The 24795-nt window shown below is 44.3% G+C and overlaps 1 protein-coding gene across 4 annotated transcripts in view; it reads left to right on the forward strand.

The window, feature by feature from the left end:
* The window catches only part of LOC139155658 (nuclear transcription factor Y subunit gamma), a 215541-nt gene that overhangs the window by 43382 nt on the left and 147364 nt on the right, over positions 1-24795 (forward strand). For all 4 annotated transcript variants that reach the window (XM_070730882.1, XM_070730884.1, XM_070730885.1 and 1 more), the window contains exon 2: positions 15006-15115. In XM_070730882.1, the coding sequence (XP_070586983.1) occupies positions 15014-15115 (102 nt within the window). In that variant the 5' untranslated portion in view covers positions 15006-15013. The remainder of the gene's footprint in view (positions 1-15005; positions 15116-24795) is intronic.

Below are 24795 nucleotides of genomic sequence, written 5' to 3' on the forward strand. Positions count from 1 at the left end.
TCTGATCAATTGTTCTTCGGGTTTTTTTATTAGTGTGTCATAATTGTCTTTTAATTGTGCTGCATCTTTATAGTTTGAATTCCTAAGTTTCTTTTTAATTCTTGGTCTTGTTCTGGTTTCATGTTTTTGGTTATGATTTTAGTTTTTTGTTTATTAATTTTTAAACCTGCCACCTCTCCATATTGTTTTATTTCTCTCATTAGATGTTTGCCTGCTTCTATTAGATCATCTATTATGAATACTAAATCGTCCGCATAGGCCTGTACTTTAAATTCTTGTTTTCTAACCTTCAAACCTGTAATCTTTGAGTTTGTTCTTATTTGGTTTAACATTGTTTCAACGGATAATATATATAAAAGTGGAGATAGCGGACAACCTTGACATACCCCTCTCCAAATTTGAAATGGTTCTGTTAGTTCGCCATTAATTATAATTTTTGCAGATTGGGTATGGTATATTGTTTGTATCATTCGGGTAAATTTGGGGCCAGATTTAATTTTTTTATTAATTCAAATATAAATTTCCATCTCAAATTGTCGAATGCTTTCTGGGCGTCTAAGAACATAAGGGCTAGTTGTCTTTCGGAATGTATCTCATAGAATTCTAGTACATCCAATATCATTCTGATATTGTTTCTTATATGTCTTCCTGGCAGAAATCCATTTTGATTAATATTTATCCATTTATTCATAATGGGTTTCATTCTATCTGCCATAATTGACATAAAAATCTTATAGTCTACATTAAGGAGCAATATTGGTCTGTAATTTTGTATGTTTTGTTTTTTTGAAATATCCTTTGGTATTAAACTTACTAACGCCTGTGTCCACGTTGTCGGTATTATTCCCTGTTCTAGGACTTCATTAAATATACAGTAATTAATAATATTTCCCCTATTGTTTCTTTTAGTTCTTTATAGAATTCCCCTTGTATACCATCTGGGCCTGGTGTTTTATTGTTTTTTGTTTCAATATTGCATTTTCCAATTCTATTAACGTTATTTTAGTTTTTACTATTGTTCTATCTGATTCTGATATCTCTTCTAATTTTGCATTTCCTAAGTACGTGTTTAGTTATTCTTCTTTTATCTCTTCTTTTTGGTATAATTCTGTATAATATTTAACTGCAATATTCTTTTCCTTTTCCATTGTATATTGGCTATCTCCATTTTCATCTTCTAATCTTTGTATATATCGTTCTTTTTTAAATTTGTATGCAAGCCATCTACCTGTTTTATTTGTGTTTTCAAATTTATGTTGTTTGGCTATCTTAAGTTTAACAGCGTTTTCATCTTGTATTAGTAAATTGATATTGTGTTTTATTTTATCCCTTTCTTCTCTTAATTTCTCATTTTGTAAGTCTTTTTGCATTTCTATTTCTAGGTATTTTAATTTATTTTTGTATTCATTCAATTTTTTATCTTTAGATTTTTTGGTTTTGGCTGAATATGCTATTGTTAGCCCTCTTATATATGTTTTCGTGGTATCCCAGATGTTCTGAATTGTAAGTGTCGTTGTTCCAATTGTTCTGAAAAAATAGTTTAAGTTCTTTAATGTAATTAATATAATTTTGTTCTTTTATCAATACTTGGTTTATGGACCATCTGTGGTGTTCTTTCCTTGGTTCTTTTATTTTTATTGATATTGGATGATGATCTGTCCAAAAATTTGGTCCCATTTTGATTTCTTCAATAAGTTTCCCAATTTCTTTGTCTGCCCAAATCATATCTATCCTTGACCAGGACTTCTGAGGTGGTGAGTAAAAGGTGTATTCTAAATCCTGGGGGTGTCTCTCCCTCCATATATCTGAAAGTCTATATTCTCTCACCATCTCAAGAAATTCAGCTGATAAGGTTTTCCTCTCTTTAGTTTTTTTCAATTGTTTTGCCATCTTTTTGGATGTTATGTACCGCATTATAATCTTCAATAATACATATATTTTCCCCTTCTATCTGTCTTACATGTTCTTCTAATTTTTTATAAAATTCTTTCTGATTTGAGTTTGTAGCATAAATTACTATTAAGACTATTTCTTTGGTTCCTATTCTGATCTTTACACTTAATATTCTTCCCTCATTGTCTGCGTAGATTTTTTCAGTTTGAAGTTTTTCCCTAATATATACGGCTATGCCCCCTTTTTTAAAATCTGTTAATGCTGTAAATAATTTGCCTAATTTTTTATTTTCTAACAATTTACGGTCTTGATTTCTTACATGAACTTCTTATAGGCATAATATATCTATGTTTTGTTTTAATAATTTGGTCATTGTCTGTTTTCTTTTTATAGGTGAGTTCAATCCGTTAATATTTACTGAAAATAGATTAAGTGTTTTTGCCATATTTTTATCTTCCCTCCCTCTTCTCTCTTCCCCTCCCTCTTCTACTATTGCTTTGCCGCTGCTCTTATGATTCTTTCCTCCTTTTGTATTTCCCCCCTTTCCTGTTCTCTTTCCGTCCTTTTTCCCTCTATTTCTTCTTGCAGGATCTGGTGTTCTGTATCTGAATTGTTGTCTCCTTTTTCTAGGTGTTGTCTGATAAAATAATCGGCTTTTTCAAATGAATCGATTTTGATTTTCCTCCCGTTCCAAGTTATTAAAAGTCCTTCCGGGATTAACCATCGAAATGGTATTTCCCTTCTCATAAGCTTAGCCGTTAAATAATGATAGTCTCTCCTTTTTTCTCTTATCCTTTTGAGTATCTGTTTGAGAACAATTATTTCTTTCTCCTGGTACATTATTTTCCCATTTCTTGTTGTTTTATATATTTCATCTCTTATAGATTTTTTAATAAATCATACATGAACTTCTCTCAGTAGTCTGTGGTTTTTAGCATAGTTTGTCTGAATCCTGTATGTCTCATCAGTATGGTTTTTCACCTCATCTATTTCAATTTGTGTATTTTCACTTATTGGTTCTGCTGTTTTATTAAATAAGTCTTCATCTGCATTCTCCGGAATGTTTTGGAAGCGCAGGAATTGTGCAGACTTCTCCATCTCCAGTATTGCAATCGAGCTCTCCAGCTCTTTATTGGCAGCTCTTAATCTTCCCTCTGCTTCTCCTATTTTTGTCTTCTGTTTTTATTGTATCTGTTTCTAATTTTTTGATTCTTTGTTCATGGTTAATAATAATTTCTTGTATATTCTCCATTCGCATCTCTAGACCTTCAATTTTGTCTGACATTTTTTCAAAGTTCTTATTTGTTTCTTCCTGGTTCTGTTTTATTGTTTCTTGGGTTGCTGAAGCAGATTCCTGGCTCTGTACCATGAATTCCTGGATTAGATTTAATGACGCCTGTATTGATTGGAGAGATGTTTTTTCCACCGTCGCCATTTCTATACTTGGTTTTGTATTAGCTATAGGAGGGGTTCCAGGTGTAGATTTCTTCTGGTATTTGGAAAAGTTCATTGACATACTCAGAGTTCTCTCTAGAAGTTCTCAAAATGTTCCCTATATTTATCTTAAAATTAGTCTATAAATAATATAATCAGTGATACTATTTGGCAGAAGGAATAATAATCTTGTTTTGGGGATCAATCAATCAGACTTGTCATGTTTGTCACACTTATCACACTTCTAAACTTCTAAACTATTAATAATTAATAAATAAATTTATAATAAATACTATATTTAAAATTTCTAATTATATATCTATATCTATCTATCTTAATTAATCAGTAAATATATCAGTAAATATAATCAATAATAATGACAATAAATAATTTACTTCAAAATTAATTTTTCTTAATATAACTAAATTAATATATATTATGTGCTATATAAATTGAAATTAGTTTAACATTTGTATTATTTTCACTATAATCACTATATAATTGATCAGTTACTATCTTACTATTTTACTATCTTAAACAATTAATTTTCCCCAAGTTCAACTCTCAGGAGGGGGAGAAAATCAGATTATGATTAAACAGAAGTAGATATAAAAATAGGAAAGAACAGCTACAAATAGGGTGAGTAAGAGAAGGGAAGAGTAAAGAGGAAGAATAAGTGAAAGAAAGTAAAAGAAAGTAAAAAATGAAAACCAGAGAAAGGAGGAGGAAAGGGGGGGAGAAGAACAGGGGGGAAAAGAGCAGAGATTCACAATTAAACAGCAGTAATCAGAATTAGATTATTAAACTACGTAAGTACTTAAATTATTCAGATACTTTTAAAGTTAAAATTATTGACATTAATTATAACTTGTAAATTATAAGTTTGTAGCACTTCTGGGTTCTTATCAGCTGGTTTCTGATGTTTAGCAGTTCAGTCTATGTCTCTATACAGCAGTGGTAAGATCTCTGGATTACTATAAGTGTCAGTTTCAATCTCTAATGATCTCTCCTGTGGAAAAGAGTGGCGTCTCCAGTCTTTCAGTCACGTGCACACAAGTTTACACTCTCCTCTCCCAAACTTTCTCAATTTACCAAACCAAACCTTCAAGCTTTCACGATTTCCTGCGTTCTGCCCACTAATTCCGGATCTCTCACGTCCCACACAGGCAACTCAGCAAGCTCAGCAGATGTATCAGGGGTCTCGGTTCCTTCCCCGCTGGTTCCCCTTCTCTCCTCACTCCTTTGTTGTTGGTTCTCCTCGATCTTTCCTCCAATCTCTGATCTTGATCTCCAATCTCCAACTTCCCGTCTTGATCTTCAATCTTAGTCGATCTCACGTCATCAATCCCCAAACTGACTGCCAAACTGTTCTCCGATCACCATGAGAAAGAATCGGCCTCAGCTATTGCCTCCATGGGATCCATCTTCACCAACCTTCCTTTGACCACCAGTCACTTCCACCCACCATCAACAACTTCCTTTTACTTCTCTGCACTTCGGAATGCTCCGCTCTCTTTGATCGCCGATATTTCAGAATAGGGAGACGGCCTATTTTCTTCTTCTAACCTCTTTTCCCCTTTGGTTTTCTCACGGGTAAGTAGATTATAGTAGTTTAATAAGAACCGCTGCTCCCGCTGCTCCTCCTTTTGCTTCCCTGATGTCTGCTCAGTGCGCCAAGCCTCTGGCCTGGAGTTAAAACTTCAACTTTTTTTCCGCCCAAACACAGGGATTTCGCCATCCGCAGTGGGGGCTTGCACCTCACCCACTGTCGGACACTTCCCCTTACCCTAACTCTCCTCTCCAGGAAGAATTGTCTCCAATTATATGGTTTTTTGGCGAAAAATCACAAGTGTAAACCAGGAGCTACTAGCCTACACGTCACTTCAGCTTGGCCCCACCCCGGAAGTCCATCCACATTTTATGCTATTTGGATGACATATTAATTCACGGGGCCTCTAAAGAGGGCACCTGTTCAGACCTCAGCATTACCATGTCTATCCTACAGGATCATGGTTTCTCCATTAATCTCAAAAAAAGTCAGCTCCATCCGTCTACTTCTATTCAACACCTGGGAGCCATCATTAACTCAGATATCTCTCAGGTTTTTCTCTCTACTGAGAGAAAAGTTAGCATTAAGGAGCTTATTTCCCAGATGCAATCTCAGAGAAGGACTTCCATTGTTACCCTGTCTTCTCTATTGGTATCCTGCATTGGCATTATCCCCTGGGCCCGTCTTCATGCCAGGGATCTCCAATGGCTTCTATTACCATTCCAGAGATCGGGGAACAGCAACTCGACACGCCTCATCACCCTTCCATCCACTGTTTTAAGATCCCTTACGTGGTGGACCTCCCCCGCTCTGGACAAGGGATCACCCTTCAGATGTCCAGACCAATTCACCATCACCACGGATGCCAGCTTATCGGGCTGGGGAGCCCATGCCCAGGGCCTAATAGCCCAAGGTCAGCGGAGGAGACTTCCAGACCCATCAATTGGCTGGAATTGAGAGCAGTGTCTCTGGCCCTCAAACAATTCAAACCGCACATCATCAATCAATATGTTCTGATTCTTACGGACAATATAGCCACAAAGAGTCATATTTGCAGACAAGGGGGCACGAGGTCCAAGGCCCTGATGAGGGAAGCCCTGAAGTTGGGACTCTGGGCAGAGAGGCATCTTCAGTCGTTAAAAGCCAACCACATATCGGGAGTCCTCAATGTACAAGCGGACTGGCTCTTCCGATTGACTCTAGACCCAGGAGAGTAGAGCCTTCATGCGGCTCTGTTTCAGCAAATATGCCTCAGGTTCAGTCACCCATTGCTAGACATATTTGCGACCGAGGCCAATGCTCAACTCCCTCGTTTCCATCCCTGGGAGCAGAGGCGACCAATGCACTCAGAATCCCTTGGCCTCGAGGGCTGCTTTACGCCTTCCTTCCAACTCCAATTCTCCCAGAAGTGATCCACAAGATCATCCTCGAGAAGGCCCAGGTGATTCTGATAGCCCCTCACTGGCCACGCCGGCCCTGGTTTGCAGACCTCCAACGTCTGTCCGTCCAGGACCCCTGGCGACTCCCTGTTTCGGAGGATATGTTGCAGCAGGGCATCTTTCTCCATCCAGATCCAGAGTGATTCCACCTCACCGCTTGGCTATTATCCGGCACGATTTAGACCTGCAAGGATACGACCCGGACACTGTAGAAATAATCCTAAAAGCCAGAAGAGTGTCCAGCAACAGGATTTACGACCATACCTGGTCCAAATTCCACCAATGGTGCTCACAAGAGGGTCTATCCCCCCTGTGTCTTCCCATCCACAGGATAGTGGCTTTCCTCATGAAAGGGTTCCAGCAAAGCCTTTCATCCAGCACCATCCATCGTCACCTGGCAGCCATATCTTCGGTCTTAGCAGGACCTCACAGACAACCACTCCACTCCTTTCCGGAAATTCAAGAATTTCTTAGAGGTATTTCGAACCTCAGACCTTCCAAGGTCCACAGATATCCGTCCTGGGGCTTCTTCCATGTGGATTTGGAACCGTTCAGGACAACTCGTTGCGTGTGGTTGGACAGCCAACTGTTTATCCCTCTGCATGTGTTGTAACCTACTCTGTTTTTTTCTAATTTGCGGATTAGGAGGTTGTGGTCAACTTTATCAAAAGCTTTGCTGAAATCCAAGTATATGAGGTCTATTACGTTGTGTTGGTCCACTGATTTGGTTATGAAAAATGATATGAGGTTGGTTTGGCATGATTTGTTTCTGACAAACCCGTGCTGGCTGTTGGATATAATGTTGTTTGTTTCTAGGTAGTGGCAAAGTTGTTTTTTAATTATTTTCTCCAGTATTTTTCCAGGTATAGAAGTCAGACTGATTGGTCTGTAGTTGCCTGGGTCAGTCTTTTTACCTTTTTTGTGGATGGGGACTACGTCAGCTCGTGTCCAGTCTTCCGGAAGGTCTCCAGTGGTCCAGGATTTTTGGTAGATGAGGAGAAGTGGTTCCGCAATGGTGTCTGCCAGTTCTTTTAAGACTCTGGAGTGAAGTCCGTCTGGCCCTGGTGATTTGTACTCATTGAGCTCCCACAAGTAGTCCCTTATTGTATTTTTGTCTATATTGAGTTTGGTTCCAAGGCTATTTGTTGCAGACTTGCAGGTTGGTTGGTAGGCTATGTTCCCTGTAATGCGTTAAGCGCGCTGGGACGCAGGGGAAAACCAAGCTCAGCCCAGAGTTTTCCACACCAGCGCAATGGAGCCGGCGCCCCTTGGGCTCTAAGCCTCGGCTGGCTTCTCCGGTTCTGTTGTTGCGTGCTGCTTCCCCAGGCGTCCTTGAGGTCAGCGGGCCCCCTGTGCTGCGGGGGGGGGGGGGGCGCGTGGAAGATCCGATGTCGCTGTTACTCTTTCCCCCCCCCTACCTTTAGCAAAAGCAACATCGAGTCTTCCATCAGCCCCTTGTAAACAGGTTCAGGCAGCAGGGCGGTGGAAAAGGAGGCGGTGGAGGCAAGAGGCTTGCATGCTCCCCCCCCTGCGGCACAGGGGCCCGCTGACCTCAAGGACGCCCGGGGAAGCAGCACGCAACGACAGAGCCGGTCAGGCAGCAGGGGGCACCTGACGTCAAGACTTGCGACGGTCAGCAAAGCTGCTGACAGCAACCACCCGATTGCTGGGAAGGAGTCTCAAAAGCCTCCTCAGAGGGTTTAAAGCAGGGCCTGGAAGATTGCCCCCCCCCCCCCCGCATTTTGAAAGGGAGAATCCAGCAGTCAAAAGAGATGAGAGCTGATCATTGTGAGTGCTGAGACAATGGGAGGAGTTGTAAAACTTCGGAGAGATGGGTGGGGGTTTGGTAGAGGGAGGACGAAGCTTCAGAGAGGGAGGATGAAAAGGCAGGAGGGGCTGGAGTCGAGTGCCTGGCAGCACGTCTCTTCCCCACCCCGTTTCCCTTCAACACGACCGCTCCCCCCCCCCCGGTTTTGGAGCCATTGGATACACAAGGGAGGAGAGATAAACATATGAGAGAGTGAAGGGGAGACAGAGGGAGAGGATGCAGGAATGAGAGAGTTCTGGAAGGAGAGAATGAGAGAGAAAGAAAAGAGAGAAATGGAGGGAGGAAGAAGGAAGAATGAAATGAAGGGAGGGAAAGAGGGTGGAAGGACCTTTCGGGGGTAATTTTTTTCTCTCTCAACATTCAAATAATACAATGCACCATCTAATTTTCCATGAATAAAAAGCTGTATTTTCTTAGTAACTAATATCAATCATCCCAAAAGTTGCAAAAGGTTTTTTTCTAATTTTGTCATCCAGTTATATACATTTTCTTTTAGTTAAATTTCCTCCTTAATGTTCCTTCAAAAAATATTTCTAACTTATTAACCAGTATGCCAAAGTGCTAAATTCAATTCCATTTATGCATTAATCCAAATCAGTATCACCTACTGCATATTGTATTATAATCAATACTTCTAACTTTATTAAAACAGATCAGCAATTCCTAAATTCATATATCTAAATAGAAAGACCTGAGAGTGCCAGCCAGTGGCAGGGGCTGGCACTAAAGACCCTGAAGATCAATATGTTAGGAGTTCTCCCTGAACATTGATCCCTTTTTCCCAGAACTCACCTTTTAGATCTGGTGCTGTATTACTGAATTGATAGACAATTGATTTTAATTATTTCCTATATTTTCAGTACTTTATAATCCTGCACTTTATAAATTTATTAATTTTTGATAATGTTATTCTTTTAAGACCTTAAGAATAATTTAGTGTAATTTGGTATTCTAGCTTTAAGCTAATTTGATGTTTATATTAATTATTAATAAGATTTTATATAGAGTTATTAGTTATTTATGTTTTTTTTCCTATTTTGTGTTTTAATAATCAATTCAATCTATATTTTAATTAAATTATTGGGGGGGTTAATTAATGAATAATTGGGGTGAGTTTGGGAACATATATGGAATGAATGACTGGTATGGATGGGATGGATGGGCTCGGGGGGAATATTGCATGGATGAGGTGAATGGAAATCATATGACTGATATAGTTGGCCTACCTGATGCTGGAGAGGCAGGAGGGGAGGGGGCATCTATCTCTGGGGTGGAAGAGGGTCGGAATATCCCGGTGTTGCTGGGGAGAGGCAGATATGGCGGGGGCCATGGAGTTAGCCGTTCCAGGGGAATGAGGGATCATTGCTTAATAACAATCCCTTGTTCTGGCTCCGTGAGCTCAATCTTGGGTACTGGTGATGAGTGTAATTCTGGCCCTGGGCTCAGGTTGCTGCTGCTCAATGCCAGGTCGGTGGTAAATAAAGCTCTCCTCATCCGGGATTTAATCCTTGATGGGGAGGCCGACCTGGCATTTATTACTGAAACCTGGCTGGGCCCAGAGGGAGGAGTTCCTCTCTCTGAAATTTGCCGAGCCAGGTTTCAGATATGGCATCACCTCGACCCCAGGGAAGGGGGGGAGGAGTGGCTATTATAGCCAGGGAGTGCCTTTGCCTACGTGGACTCATTGCTCCAGAGATTGTGGGTTGCGAGTCTCTCTTGATGAAGTTGGACTTAGGGGTTCAGGTGGGCTTGTTTCTCACATACCTGCCTCCCAGCTGCGTGTCAAAAGCCCTGCCTGTGCTGCTTGAGGAGGTAGCCGGGTTGGCGGTGGAGTTCCCTGGACTTATTGTCTTGGGGGACTTCAACCTGCCGTCACTTGGCGAAGACTCTGGACTGGCACAGGAGTACATGGCCACCATGACAGCCATGGACCTGACTCAAGTAGTACAGGGTCCGACTCACGAGGGAGGAAACGCACCCGACATGGTATTCCTCTCGGAGCAATTGAGTAATGGTCTGAGACTAAGGGGCTTAGAAGAATTGCCTTTGTCATGGTCAGACCATTTTTTACTGTGGCTTGATTTCCTGGCTCCAATCCTTCCCCGCAGGGAGGCGGAACCGATTAAGATGTTCCGCCCCAGACGCCTGATGGACCCAGAGGACTTTCAGACGGCGCTTGGGGTTATTCCAGATGCACTCGTCCACAGTTCGGCGGAGTCTCTTGTGGAGGCCTGGAACAAGGCTGCAGCAGAGGCTCTTGACCGGATTGCGCCTTTGCGACCTCCGTGGCGCCAGACCCCGTAGAGCTCCATGGTTCAACGAGGAGCTCCGGGAGTTGAAACGCCAGAAGAGACGTCTAGAGAAGCGATGGAGGAAGAGTAGGTCTGAATCTGATCGAACAATTGTAAGAGCTTTTATTAAGACTTACAAAGTGGCGCTCAAGGCGGCAAGATGCATGTATCATGCCGCCTTGATTGCATCAGCGGAATCCCGCCCGGCCGCTCTGTTTAGGTTGACCCGCTCCCTTCTTAATCAGGGGGAGTTGGGGAGCTCTTACATAGCAGTGCCGAGGATTTTAACACGTTTTTCGCTGATAAAATCGCTCAGATCCTTGCCGACCTCGACTCCAGTTGGAAAAAAGAGTCGACTGACAACGAGTCAGTCGAGGTGACTGGGGCCCGTACTTGTCCACCTGCCTGGGAAGAGTTTGATCTGGTGACACCTGATGAAGTGGACAAGGCCATTGGAGCTGTGAGTTCCGCCACCTGTTTACTGGATCCGTGTCCCTCCTGACTGGTCTCGGCCAGCAGGGAGGTGACACGGAGCTGGGTCCAGGAGATTGTCAACGCTTCCTTGGGGAGGGGATTCTTTCCAACACCCTATAAAGAGGCGCTCGTGCGCCCCCTCCTCAAGAAGCTGTCTCTGGACCCAGCCGTACTTAATAACTATCGTCCAGTCTCCAACCTTCCCTTTATGGGGAAGGTTGTTGAGAAGGTGGTGGCACTCCAGCTCCAACGGTCCTTGGAAGAAGCTGATTATCTAGGTCCCCAGCAGTCGGGTTTCAGGCCCGGTTACAGCACGGAAAGTGCTTTGGTCGCGTTGATGGATGATCTCTGCCGGGCCCGGGACAGCTTTCGATACCATCGACCATGGTATCCTTCTGCACCGGCTGGAGGGGTTGGGGGTAGGAGGCACTGTTCTCCAGTGGTTCCCCTCCTACCTCTCTGGTCGGTCGCAGTCGGTGTTAGTGGGGGGTCAGAGGTCGACCCCGAGGTCTCTCCCTTGTGGGGTGCCTCAGGGGTCGGTCCTCTCCCCCCTGCTATTTAATATCTACATGAAACCGCTGGGTGAGATCATCCAAGGGCATGGGGTGAGGTATCATCAGTACAGTGATGATACCCAGCTTTACATCACCCCATGTCCAGTCAATGAAGCAGTGGAAGTGATGTGCCGGTGTCTGGAGGCTGTTGGGGCCTGGATGGGTGTCAACAGACTCAAACTCAACCCGGATAAGATGGAGTGGCTATGGGTTTTGCCTCCCAAGGACAATCCCATCTGTCCGTCCATCACCCTGGGGGGGGAATTATTGACCCCCTCGGAGAGGGTCTGCAACTTGGGCGTCCTCCTCGATCCACAGCTCACATTAGAGAAACATCTTTCAGCTGTGGCAAGGGGGGCGTTTGCCCAGGTTCGCCTGGTGCACCAGTTGCGGACCTATCTGGACCGGGACTCACTGCTCACAGTCACTCATGCCCTCATCACCTCGAGGTTCGACTACTGTAATGCTCTCTACATGGGGCTACCTTTGAAAAGTGTTCGGAAACTTCAGATCGTGCAGAATGCAGCTGTGAGAGCAGTCATGGGCTTACCTAGGTATGCCCATGTTTCACCAACACTCCGCAGTCTGCACTGGTTGCCGATCAATTTCCGGTCACAATTCAAAGTGTTGGTTATGACCTTTAAAGCCCTTCATGGCACTGGACCAGAATATCTCCGAGACCGCCTTCTGCCGCACGAATCCCAGCGACCGATTTGGTCCCACAGAGTGGGCCTTTTCCGGGTCCCGTCAACTAAACAATGTCGGTTGGCGGGCCCCAGGGGAAGAGCCTTCTCTGTGGCGGCCCCGACTCTCTGGAACCAACTCCCCCCAGAGATTAGAACTGCCCCTACTCTCCTTGCCTTTCGTAAGCTCCTTAAAACCCACCTTTGTCGTCAGGCATGGGGGAACTGAGACATCTCCCCCGGGCATATACAATTTATGCATGGTATGTTTGTGTGTATGTTACTTAGTAAATGGGTTTTAAAAAATATTTTAAACTATAATTTAGATTTGTCATGAATTGTTGCATTCTGTTGTGAGCCGCCCCGAGTCTGCGGAGAGGGGCGGCATACAAATCTAAATAATAAATAAAATAAATAAATAAATAAATAAAATAGAAGTTAAAAAAGAGCAAACAAAACAATACTCTAAGCTTAATCAACCCTTCTCAAACTCCAATTTCTTCAATCTGAGCCGAACTTTGAACCAAGCCCTTTTTAAAAAATTTTGTATCCCCTTTTAATCCCCTTTTCCATTTTATTCTTTCTATTCTTCCTTCTAGGAAGAAAGGATTTTGTTAGAAAAATAAAGGGGTTATTGGATCAAACTTTGGACACTTGACAAGTTAGTTATGATGGTGGCCATGTCCCAGTGTTATGTGAACATCTTTTGGGATGTTCAAGCAGCTGCAAGGATTAACTTAACGACTATGGCAAGAAAGGTGGTAAAGTGAGGCAGAACTCACTTAATAACCATCTTACTCAGGAGATAGAAACATTGGTCTCATTGGTTCATTTACTGATGGTTCAAAGTCGTAATGGCCCTGAATAAAGTGACTTATGGCCCTTTTTAACACTTAGCACCTTCGCAGCAGCCCGATGATCAGAGGATCAAAACTTTGCTGCCGTTTCATTTTTATGACCATTGCTATGTGTCCTGAGGTCACGTGACCCCCTTTTGTTTCTAACCGATCCACGCCAGGCATGGAAATGTGCTGCTCAGACATTATACTTTTCTGCTCACACCGAAAAAAAATTAGAGGGTGGTTCCATTTTGTGTGAAGACTGATGCAAAGTAGGTGTTGAGCAGCTGTGCTTTGTCTCTGTTGTCTGTGATTTCATTACCGTCTTTGTTTTTTAGTGTAGTGACTGTTTCCTTGATTTTCTTCTTGTTGTTTATGTGCTGGAAGAAACTTTTTTTTGTTGTCTTTGACTTTCATTGCAAGGTATTGTTTGTGTTGGGCCTTTGCTGTTTTTATTTTTTGTTTGCAGGTTTTGGCTGTTTGCTGATATTCCGCTTTGGTTATGAGTCCTTCTTTCCATTTTTTGTATTTGGCTTTTTTTTCTTTTATGTTGTCTGCGAGTTCTTTGTTTAGCCAAGCTGGTTTCATTTTGGTTTTCCTGTTTTTCTTTTTCATGGGGATTGTATTGTTTTGGGCATCTATGATACTGTTTTTTAGGGCCTCCCAGGCTTCCTGTGTGGTTTTACCCTTTAGAAGTTCCTTCCAGGTTTTTTTTTCCAGGTTTGCTCTGAGCTTGTTAAAGTCTGCTTTTCTAAAGTCTGGGACTCTAGTGGTGTTGGGTACAGCAGTTGGTGATTGTAATATGTTGAATTTGAGGATGGCATGGTCACTCTCACCCAGTGTCCCTTCTTCTTCAATTCTCTCTATCATTTCTTCCATTTTTTAATATTAGGTCGAGTATTGCAGTCCCTCTGGTTCCTGTTTCCACTATTTGGGTTAGAAAGTTATCAGCGAGACTGGTGAGAAATCTATCAGACTTTCCACTTGGTGCTGAGTTTGTTTTCCAGTTAATGTTGGGGTAGTTAAAGTCTCCCATTATTGTTGTGCTGTGCTTGTTGCATATTTCTGTTAGTTGGCTTGTAAAGAGGTTATCCATTGTATCTGATTGGTTTGGTGGTCTGTAGTATACTCCAATTGTAGTGTTGCACTTCTTTTCTTTTATACTAACCCGTATGATTTCTAGGGGGCTATCTTCTTTGGATTGGTATAGCTCTGTGGCAGTAAAGTGGTCTTTTACGTATAGTGCAACTCCACCTCCTTATTTGACCTGTTTTTCTTGAAGAGGTTGTAACCCTTTATCTGCGTGTTCCAGTCGTGTGTTTCATCCCACCAGGTTTCTGTAATACCAATTAGATCTTCATCTGGAATAAGTTTATCCTTGTCTTAGATTGGGGTGTGGAACGATGGGCCCTTTATGACCTATGGGCTTCAACTCCTCAGGAATTCTGGGAGGGGAAGTCCACAAGTCATAAGGGGGCCATTGTTCCTTACCCCTGGTTTAAGACTAATAAAAGTATCTGAATTAAATCAGTGGAAAAGATAGGAAGTTCCTTGACAGATTATGGTAAAGACAAATGCTTGGTAGAGAAGGAACCTCATGGCCTTGTGCAAGAAAAAGCAACATCAGGAAGTATATCTATAAAGCATAAAAAATTAATTCTGAGAGAAAAGATCCTCCTTGGATTGATCAGTGATTCTATTCCTATTCCCTATTCTGCTTGGTACACTTCAAAGTGTATTTTCTCTAATATGCCTTGAAGTGTACCAGGCAGAATAGGGAATAGGAATAGAATCAGACTTTACAAAAATGCTTTACTAACAAAATTGCTTTGTTCCAAGGTTTGATGGTATAAAATTTGTTGTTGAAAGGGATTTGAGGAAGATCCTCTCTAGGTTCTTGCTTTGAAACTTTATGGAACATCATTATTTTACTTTACAATTCAACATATACTATATATCTTTTAAAATATACCTTATCCACACTGCTTTTACATTTAATATATTACTTGGTTTCTTTCCAGTTGCCATAATGTCCACAGATGGGGGTTTTGCGGGAGGAAACAGTGATGCACAGCAGTGTCTTCAATCTTTCTGGCCTCGAGTCATGGATGAGATACGAAACCTAACAGTGGTAAGATTTCTTTTCACACCATTCCACAGAGAAATTGTTTATAGAGCTCTTACAATTTAATTTAATTTAATTTATTAGATTTGTGAGCCACACAACTCCTTTTGGACTCTGAGTGGAATACAATAGCTAAAAAACAGTATAAAAACTGTTTAAAACTCTATAATAAAGATATTCATACTTTTGGGCTGGAGCTAGGTGCTATTCTTCAATGGCCCCAGGCCTGCCAGCAGAGCCAGATCTTTAAAGTTTTCCAGAAAGCCAGAAGGATGGGATCAGTGCAGATCTTTGGTGGCAGCTGGTTTCAGAGAGCTGGAACCACCACAGAGAAGGCCCTCCCACACAGTCCCGCCAATAGGCAAACCTTTCCTATCAAACTTTCCCCTATGTCACTCACAAAGATATTAAAAAGAATAGGACCCAGAACAGACCCTTGCGGCACACCGCTTGTAACTAGGCTCTGCTCAGAATACTCGCCATTAACAGCAACCATCTGATATGTACGCTTCAGCCAGCTGCAAATTCACTGAACTATCCAGGGATTACTATATATACTTGAGTATAAGTCAACCTGATTATAAGCCAAGGCCATTGTTCCCCCTAAGATGCGCAGATGCGCGCTGACGCACTCACCAATGGCCTGCTGTGCAGAATTTTTGAGTGCTGTGCAGGAGCCGGGCACCACTTCTTCCCGCCCAAAGGCTGCTCTCTCTCGGAGGCTAACGACGCACACCGAGGAGTCGAGAATGCCTGGAGGACGGGGGTTAAAAAAAAAGTCAGGGGGGGAGTGGCCGGCCGGGATTGATACGTCCAGAGTTGTGGGACACTTTGTAAACAGCAGCTGGGTGGGCCGACCGACAGACCAAAACTTAGGAGCACGAGAGGCGGAGCAGCCATTGCAGCCAGGGCCGTTTTTGTTCCGTCGGGCGGACTCCCGGTCCAATGGAACAAAAGAACGGGTCTGAGAGGGCGCAGGGCGTCTTGGATTTGCACCCGAGCATTCTTGCAAGGCGAGTAAGGCTGCATTGTCTTGTATCAGGCGCCGGGGCAAGAAGGGTTAAAGCAGTTGCCTTTTGTGAAGGGCTACCGATCTTTGTTGCTGGCGGAATGCGCTGGAGCAGGAGCGGATACCTTGTTGGGGTGGAGGGAGAAGAGAAGCGGGGTGGCAGTTGTCAAAGGGTTCCCAGGTGGATCCCGGCAGTGTGGGAATTCTGGGAGTTGAAGTCTTAAAGCTGTCAAGTTTGAAGACCAGGGGTTAGGGGTGCAAGGCTTTTCAAACCTGGCAAGTTTAAGGTTTGTGGACTTCAACTCCCATTTCTAAGCTAGCATGACTGGTGGAGGAATTCTAGGAGTTGGAGTCCACAAGTCTTGAAGCTGTCAAGTTTGAAGTTTGTAAAAAGTGTACATGGTTTTTAAAAGTGTACATGCTTTTAAAAAGTATACATGGTAAAAAATATTCTGCTACACTGGTATTTTATTAAACAATATAATACTATACCATTTGGTTCAGCATACTTTTTTCCTTGTTTTCCTCCTCTAAAATCTAGTGTGACTTATACACCAGAGCATCTTATGCACCGAAAAACATGGTACTTATCTCAATCCCCCGCTGCTCTAACTGGTTTGGGTTAGGTTTAGGTTTATACTATTTTGTACATACTATAGTATATGCTATTGTATAGTATACTATATACTATTTATATGTGCGGTAAAGAGCAGCCACTTGGGGCCTTACTGGAACAGTTGGTGGCCGAAGCGTGTGCGCGTACCATTTTGACAATCCTGGTATTTCCTTGCTTCCGCACATGTGCGGAAGCAAGGAAATGTGAGTCGTCCCATTGCCGCCCCAAGAAGCAGGCAACCGTCTTTGGAAAATGAAAATGCCGACCCTCCTGCAGGCCCATTGGGAAAGAGATGCATGCTGCAGCACAGGAGGGTAGAACCACGCGTCTGGAGCTCAGGCCAGCTGCTGCTGTTGCTGTAGCAGTGCTCGGCATTTTGTTGCTTCCACCATGGAAGCAACAAAATGCCGAGCGCTGCTACAACAATAGTGACAGCTGACCCGAGTTCCGGACACACCATGGAAGCAACAAAATGCTGAGCGCTGCTACAGCAACAGCGGCAGCTGGCCTGAGCTCCAGACGTGTGGCTCTACTCTCCTGCACTGCAGCACGCATCTCTTTCCCAATGGAGAAAAAGACGGTTGACTGCTTCAGAAATGCTCAGCCCAGTGCCGCAACTGACTGGGAGGCCTACCCACCATCTCCTTCAACCAGATCCGCCACCCCCACTGGAAGGACATGGCTCCAGCCCGCGTTTCTTTCTCTTGCAGCATTTGCAGCCGGGATCCCAGTTTCCCTCCACACAAATCAGCCGCTTGGCTGCTGATGCTGGGCTCTGTTACGGCTCTCTTTGGTTTGCCCTTCCCTCGGAGGTACTGCTGGCCAGGCTTCTCCTTGTTCTTGGAGCACCTCTGTTTCCAGGCTTTGGCCCTCCCTGGCGCCAACCCCGGGGACTCCCAAGGTGCTCGTCCTTTCCAAGCATGGGGCACAAGAGAGACGGGCTCAGATGGCTCAGAGCTCTTGTGCTGCTGTCTTGGCCCCTGCCCAGGTCCCGCTCCGCCTTTCCAGCAGCCATCTGGCTTTCCTGTGTCTTGACCGGCCAAGCTCAGCGTCTTCCTTGGCACCTGGGCAGAGCCATGGACAGCACTGCTGGGGTCCCCGGAGGGGGCCCAGAGCCAGGCCAAGCAGAAGTGCCAGCGGCCGTTGGCTCGCATGGTCCCTGGGCTCCCTCCTCCACCTTCCCCGCCACAGAGCAGTGGGGGTGGGGTATGGGAAGGAGGGCGGGCCTGCCTGCCTGCCTGTAAGGGGAGGTGCCAGACTGGGCCCACCTTGCCGCCTGCGTGTCAACCTGCATCAGGCTGTTAGCACCCTACAGACCTCTCCCATGCTTCAGCATGAATCTGGACGTGGTGATGGGGCAGCCAAGTGAGCCATGACCCAAAACACAGCGATGTAGGCCCGGGGCCGCGGTGTGCTGCTCTCCACAAGCCCAAACCCAGATGAATCTGCTGCAATAGCGGAGGGCGAGGGGAACAGACAAACCGCCTCTCCGGCAAGCAATATCTTCTCTCTGATACTTCTGCACAAGTAAGACCACCTCCGCTTACCACCACCCTCATTCCATTCCGGACCGCTATGTCTTACCTGTGCAGAAGTGGGTGAGGAGGAAGGAAGATCTTGCTCGCCTCGCCTTCTGAACAGCAGCCAATTTGTCCGGGTCTGGGCTCGGCGGAGAGCAGCGTGCGACCGGGCCTCAAGTTGCCCAGAGCAGCCTCCATTGCCGCAAACTGTGCAGCCAGAGTGGAGGGGGCGATGTTGCTGCTGGCTGAGGCGGCGAGATTCGGCTGATGCCCATGCGCAGAAGCCGAATCTCGCACGAACGTCCTTCGCGCCTTGGGATTTCAGCAAAAATGGCTAATTCCAGCACATGCCCAGCATGCGCACTGCGCATGCATGCAGGGCGGTAATGGAGTTGCACGTGCAATTCCATTTTTGCTGGGGGAAGAGCATTCCGCCCCATCCCCCCAGCTTCCCATACCTGCATATGTGAACATACATATTACACGCAGGCACACAAAAATATACATTATCTACTATATAAACTGTATGTGTACACACACACACACACACACACACACACACACAGAGCTGTTGTAAAATTATATACATTCAACCTCACTTACTGTGATAGGAAAAACAAACCCAGAGTCCACTTTCTGTGAAACATTTAACCATAACTTTTAGAGCTAGGAAATGTCATGGATTACCGTATATACTTGAGTATAAGTCGATATTTTCAGCACAAAAAATGTGCTGAAAAATCCAACCTCGACTTATACTAGAGTCACTGACTTTCACTTACCTGAAAACTGTCCCAAAGCTCCACAGTTCCGATGTGAAAGGCAGGGAGGAAAGAAACCTCATGGCTAGCAACAGGAGGTTTTTTTTTCTTTCTGCTCTTGCTACCCCTCAGCTGCCTGATTGACAGCAGGCTGAACCAATCACAGCTCCTTCTCTACACAGAAAGGAGGCACTGAGAGAGCTATCTGATTGGCAGCAGGCTGTACCAATCACAGCTCCTCCTCTACAGGAAGCACTGGGGGAAGGGGCGGGAGGGTTGAAGAGACTTTCAGAAGGAAGGAACCATGGCTTTCTCTTCTGATCAAGCCAGCAACGATATTTTACAAGTAAATAAAATGTACAAGTAAAAAGTAAGTTACCCATTTAAATTTGATTAACAGGATTTTGTAAGAAAATGTTGCTTAAAGTGGGGATAACTCTGTGTAATTAAACTTTTTCTTCCAACTATACTTATCCTACCCAAGAGGATTGTTAATGCTGACTTGTTTAAAACAATACAAAGGTTAGGATAATATAATAGTATGAATTTTGTCATTAATCATTTGTTCTACATAATTAATATGAATAGATTTACCTTTTTTAAAGAGTATGGTTTCTCCTTATGCAAGATAAATATCATGTAGAAGAAAGATTTTACAGTTAATGATTGAGTAACCCCCAATTGTTATTTACTGATCTATTGAGATAGTAATAATGATTTTAACTTATGAAATATGTTTTAAATGGAAAATCTGAATATTTATCACATGGAAGTTTGATTTAAGCAATTGTTTTGAAAGAATATATGAAATCCCAATTATTAACAAAATTATAATGATATTGTAATGAAGATTAAGATAACAGGTTTTAAGATTAAGATAACGTTCCTAAAGATATTTTAAGAGGTTTTTGGAATTTAAAAATAAGAAAGATTTTGGAAGGGGAGGAAGAAAGATGCAAGAAATAAAAAACATTTTGGAAGGAAAAAAGTTATATACAGTGGAACCCCGACTTAAGAGCAACTCGAGATAAGAGCTGGGAGGGGAGAGATATTTTTGTTCTACTTACAAGCCCAAATTCGAGATACAAGCGCCAAGGAGCTGTCTCCTGAAGCCGAACGCTAACTTCCGCGTTCGGCTTCAGGAGACAGCTGCGAAGCGGCGCGCGTGTTTTAAAAGGTTGCAGCCGGCCTGGGGAGCTCGGGGGGTGCTTGCACCCAGCCTGGGGGGCTTGCCAGCACCCCCCCGAGCCCCCCAGGCCGGCTGCAACCTTTTAAAACACGTGCGCGGCTTCGCAGCTGTCTCCTGAAGCTGAACGCGGAAGTTAGCTCTTTTTCTTTCTCTCTTTTATCTTCCCTTCCTCTATTTCTTCTTTTCTTTCTCCTTCCCACCTTCTTCCCTCCCTCCCTCCCTTCACTCATTCCTCTCTTACTCTCCCCTTTCATAAGTTTCCTTGCTTCCTTCCTCTGTTCCTGTCCCTTCCCTCTTTCCTTCCTTCCTTCCCACCCTCCGTCCATTCATTTATCCCATTCCTCTCTTGATCGCTTAAAGCCGGTCCCTGGTGCAAAAAGGGTTGGGGACCTCTGTCCTACAGGATTGGGTGGCAGAGAAGTTGAACATATGTAAATTTAAAAGTTTAAGAAAGTTTACAAGTTAAGTGAAAGAAACTTCATTATTCATTTATATGTACATGTACATTTCTTCATTAAAAACTTGTCTTTCTGCATAATTTAGACTAACTTTGTGAGTTTTTTGAGGGCTGGAACCAATTAAAATTATTTACATTAATTCCTATGGGGAAAAGTCGTTCGAGATAAGAGCTGCTCGACTTAAGAGCCCAGGTCCGGAACGAATTAAACTCGTATCTCGAGGTACCACTGTAATATAATAATAACAACAGGGTTGGAAGGGACCTTGGAGGTCTTCTGGTCTAACCCCTTGCCTAGGCAGGAAACCCCACACTACTTCAGACAAATGGGTATCCAACATCTTCTTAAAAATTTCCAGTGTTGGAGCATTCACAACTTTTGGTGGCAGGCTCTTCCACAGATTCATTGTTCCAACTGTCAGGAATTTTCTCCTTAGTTCTAAGTTGCTTCTCTCCTTGTTTAGTTTCCACCCATTGCTTCTTGTTCTGCCCTCAGGTGCTTTGGAGAATAGGTTGACTCTTCCTTCTTTGTGGCAAACTCTGAGATATTGGAAGAATGCTATCATGTCTCCCATGGTCCCTTTTTTCATTAAATTAGATATACCCAGTTCCTGCAACCGTTCTTCATATGTTTTTTTATTCTCCTACAAAAGCAATTTTAAGAAGCTACAATAGAAGAATATTCCATTTTTATAAGTTACCAGTAGCCACTGTATTTTCCACCCTGGACTTACATTCGAGTCAATAAGTTTTCCCAGTTTTTGTGGCAAAAGTAGGTGCCTCGGCTTATAATCGGGTCGACTTATACTCGAGTCTATACGGGTAAGTAAAATATGATGATTCTCACTTAACAACGCTTTTGCTTAACGACCAAAATTTTGGGCTCAATTGTGGTCATAGGTCCTTTCTTTCTTTCTTTCTTTTTTCTTTCTTTCTTTCTTTTTTCTTTCTTTCTTTTTTCTTTCTTTCTTTCTCTCTCTCTCTCTCTTTCCTTCTTCCCTTCTTTCCTCCCTCCTTTCTTTTTCTGTCTGTCTGCTTGTCTTCCTTCCTTTCTTTTTCTTTCCTTCTTCCATCCCTTCCCTCCATCCTTTCCTTTTGTGTCTGTCTTCCTTCCTTCCTTCCTACCTACCTACCATCTTTCTTCGTCTGTCTCTCTTCCTCCCTACCATCGTTTTCTGCCTGCCTGCCTTCCTGCCATCTTGCTTGCTTGCTTGCTTGCTGCCTTCCTTCCTTCCTTCCTTCCTTCCTTCCTTCTTTTCCTGTCTGTCTGTCTTTCTGTCTGTCTTTCTGCGGGTCCAGCAGTCACGTGGGTTGTTCGCTGTCCAATCGGCATAGGACCAAGCCTGCCTTTTAAAAGATTGCTGGATCCGCCTCTTCCCCAGAATTTGCTCGGTCCTCCATCCGGCAGGACATGTGGTGGCTTGCTCCTCTCAATAACACCTTCTCTCTTCGCTTTTCTTCACACTGCAGATAAGTAAATATTTCAATTGCCTTTATTTAGAAGCTTGCCTTTTCGTGCCAGCTTTACTGGGCTCGGCGCCAAGGGGAGAAGCTGCGGCACAGCTACTGCCGTGATTTTCACAAGCGCCCAGCTTGCGCCGCTGCCGGATTGTATTTCCTTGGAAATCTAATCGGCTCGGAGGTTTTTACTGGTAAGTTAAATAAGAGAAAAAGGGCTATTTTTCCTCTGGCGGTGTGGGGCACTTAAACAAGCTCTCTTGTTCGTCTCCTGGACTTTAGCCTCAACTCCTTTACGTAAGATTGGTGGAGGATTTTATTCTTGGTGCGAAGGACCTCAGCGCCCAGTAATTGCGGCACTTGCAGCTCGCCCACGCACGAGACGCTTGACGCCATTGTCAACCGCGTGGACCGGAGTAGGCTTTGAGACCCTCAGGCTATTTCTCCCTGGCTAGACCTCAAAACCAGTGTGCCTTGGTTTATTAAATTTAAATAGTGAGGCCTGGCCCTTCTGTATTCATTGGCACGAACTCTGGTTTCGTCCAGATTGCCTTTGAACTGCAGACGCTCCTGGACCTACGAGCTTGGGCCCCATTCCTCTTGGGAATTTTTGCCTAATCATAGCTTCTCCCACTCCTTTGGCTCAAGTCTTGTACCTATAATTTGTTCAGGCCATAACTTCCTTTCCCAAGAGAGGCACTTCTTCCAAGGGTCCCATGGATGGTAGGCCTACTGGTGATGAAATTGAAACCATCCCCCAGGCCTCTTCCTCCTCTTCATCGGTACCCTCCCCCAATAGCTAGGGCCACTAGGGCGGAGAAGAGGCGGGACCAAGCCCTCCAAAAAATTCACGAGAGGTCGGCTAAACGTTTAAGAGTGCAGGCCCAAGTGCACGTTAGCCCTTCTGACCCTCCAGAGGCTTCTAACTTGCCTCCCTTAGGTGTCCCTGTGCTTTCCCTGGATGAGCCAAACCTAAACAGACCCCAACGTAATCTATGGGGCTTAGGTCCAGAGGAGCCAGATATTTATGGTGGAAGATCCCCTCGAGCCAAACCCAACTCAGGCCTTCAGGGTATCTCCTTTGCTACCTGCTCCTATTACTAACCTTCCTCCAGAACTCCAAACTATATATTCTGCTTTATCTCAAGCCATTGATGCCAAACTCTCAGCTATCAATGCACCCTCTCACTCTCATCCCCCTCCACGTGCCCCCAGGTCAGGGAATTCCTTCTCAACCTACAGAATTCCAGTCCAAGACCCAGACTCGGATTCCTCACAGGATGAGAATGAAGATGAGGACGCAGAGGACAGGGATGACCCTTTCCAACACCTGTCAGAGGATGAGGAATCCCAAATCAAGATTCCCTCTCCTGCTGCCATCTTTCCATTTCAACTGTTCAAATCCCTTTTATTCAAGGCAAGAGCAGCCACAGACCTAGCTGGTCAGGACAAACCTGCTGACCCTTCATCAGCTCCACCAGAGGAGAACCTTCCATATTTCATGGAGGAGCAGGAAGATACTGAAGTCATTCCCATGCCTAAACTGTTCAAGGATGTTCTGCTCAAACAGTGGGACCATCCATCTTACGGATTTAACCCCACTTCTAAAGACAAGAAATTATATAAGCTTTCACCATCTTATGAAGACCTTCTTGTCTGTCCCAAAGCGGATGACCCAGTAAAGTTTCTACACTCTGTGGCAGCTATGCCTGGCGAAGCAGAAGAAGTGTTTAAACCCGAAGATAAACGCTTAGAGCAAATGCTCAAGAGGAGTTTCTTCGCTGATACCTGGGCTATTAAAAGCACAGCAGCAGCAGCATTCTTTTCCAGAGCCATTGTTTTGTAGCTCCAACTGCTTCCACAGAACATTCCTCCTGACGACCTACGGGGCCAACAGGACTTCACTAAGGTATTTGCAGCGGCCCAATATGTAGCAGACACCACCTTGCAATCATCAAGATTTGCAGCAAAGTCAGTGGCTGCCTCAACAACCGCCAAAAGACTTTTATGGCTTCGCCCCTGGCAGGCAGGAGTGAGGCAGAAGTGGCAGCTTGCCATGGGTCCATTGAAGCGCGATCTTTTATTCGGTGACCTCTTGGACCCCCTACTTACAGAGACTGCTGATAAAATGAAGGTTTTGGGGCCCACTACCAAGAAGACCATCGAGACATACCAGCCTTTTTAACGTCCCAATCGTCAACAAGTTCAAGGGTTCGCGTTCCAGAGGAATTCAGGTCAGTATTCCTCTCATTTTCGCTCCCAAGCAGACAGGAACACCAGGGACAGAGGATCTCACTTTCAGAGAGGCTCCTCCTCTTCCAGAGCCTCTAGAAAGTCCAGATGGTAACTCCCATCTTATTCCCATTGGGGGGCGTCTGGCCTGGTTTGCTTCCAGCTGGCGCCTTTCCTGTAAGGACCCCTGGGTTATCTCCACAGTGGAATGGGGACTTCAGTTAGAGTTCATCTCCATGCCCCCTAAACACTTCATATCCTACCCATCCCCTAGAACTCTTTCTTCTCGTCTTAGGATGGAAGAAGCAATTCAGCACCTGTTATCCATCAGAGCTATTCAACCTGTTCCTTCTTCCCAAAGAGGCCTTGGCTTCTACTCCATCCTCTTCATGGTCCCTAAGACCTCTGGAGGATGGAGGGCCATTTTAGACTTTAAGAAATTAA

The sequence above is a fragment of the Erythrolamprus reginae genome, unplaced genomic scaffold, assembly GCF_031021105.1.
Source record: "Erythrolamprus reginae isolate rEryReg1 unplaced genomic scaffold, rEryReg1.hap1 H_4, whole genome shotgun sequence".
NCBI lineage: Eukaryota > Metazoa > Chordata > Lepidosauria > Squamata > Dipsadidae > Erythrolamprus > Erythrolamprus reginae.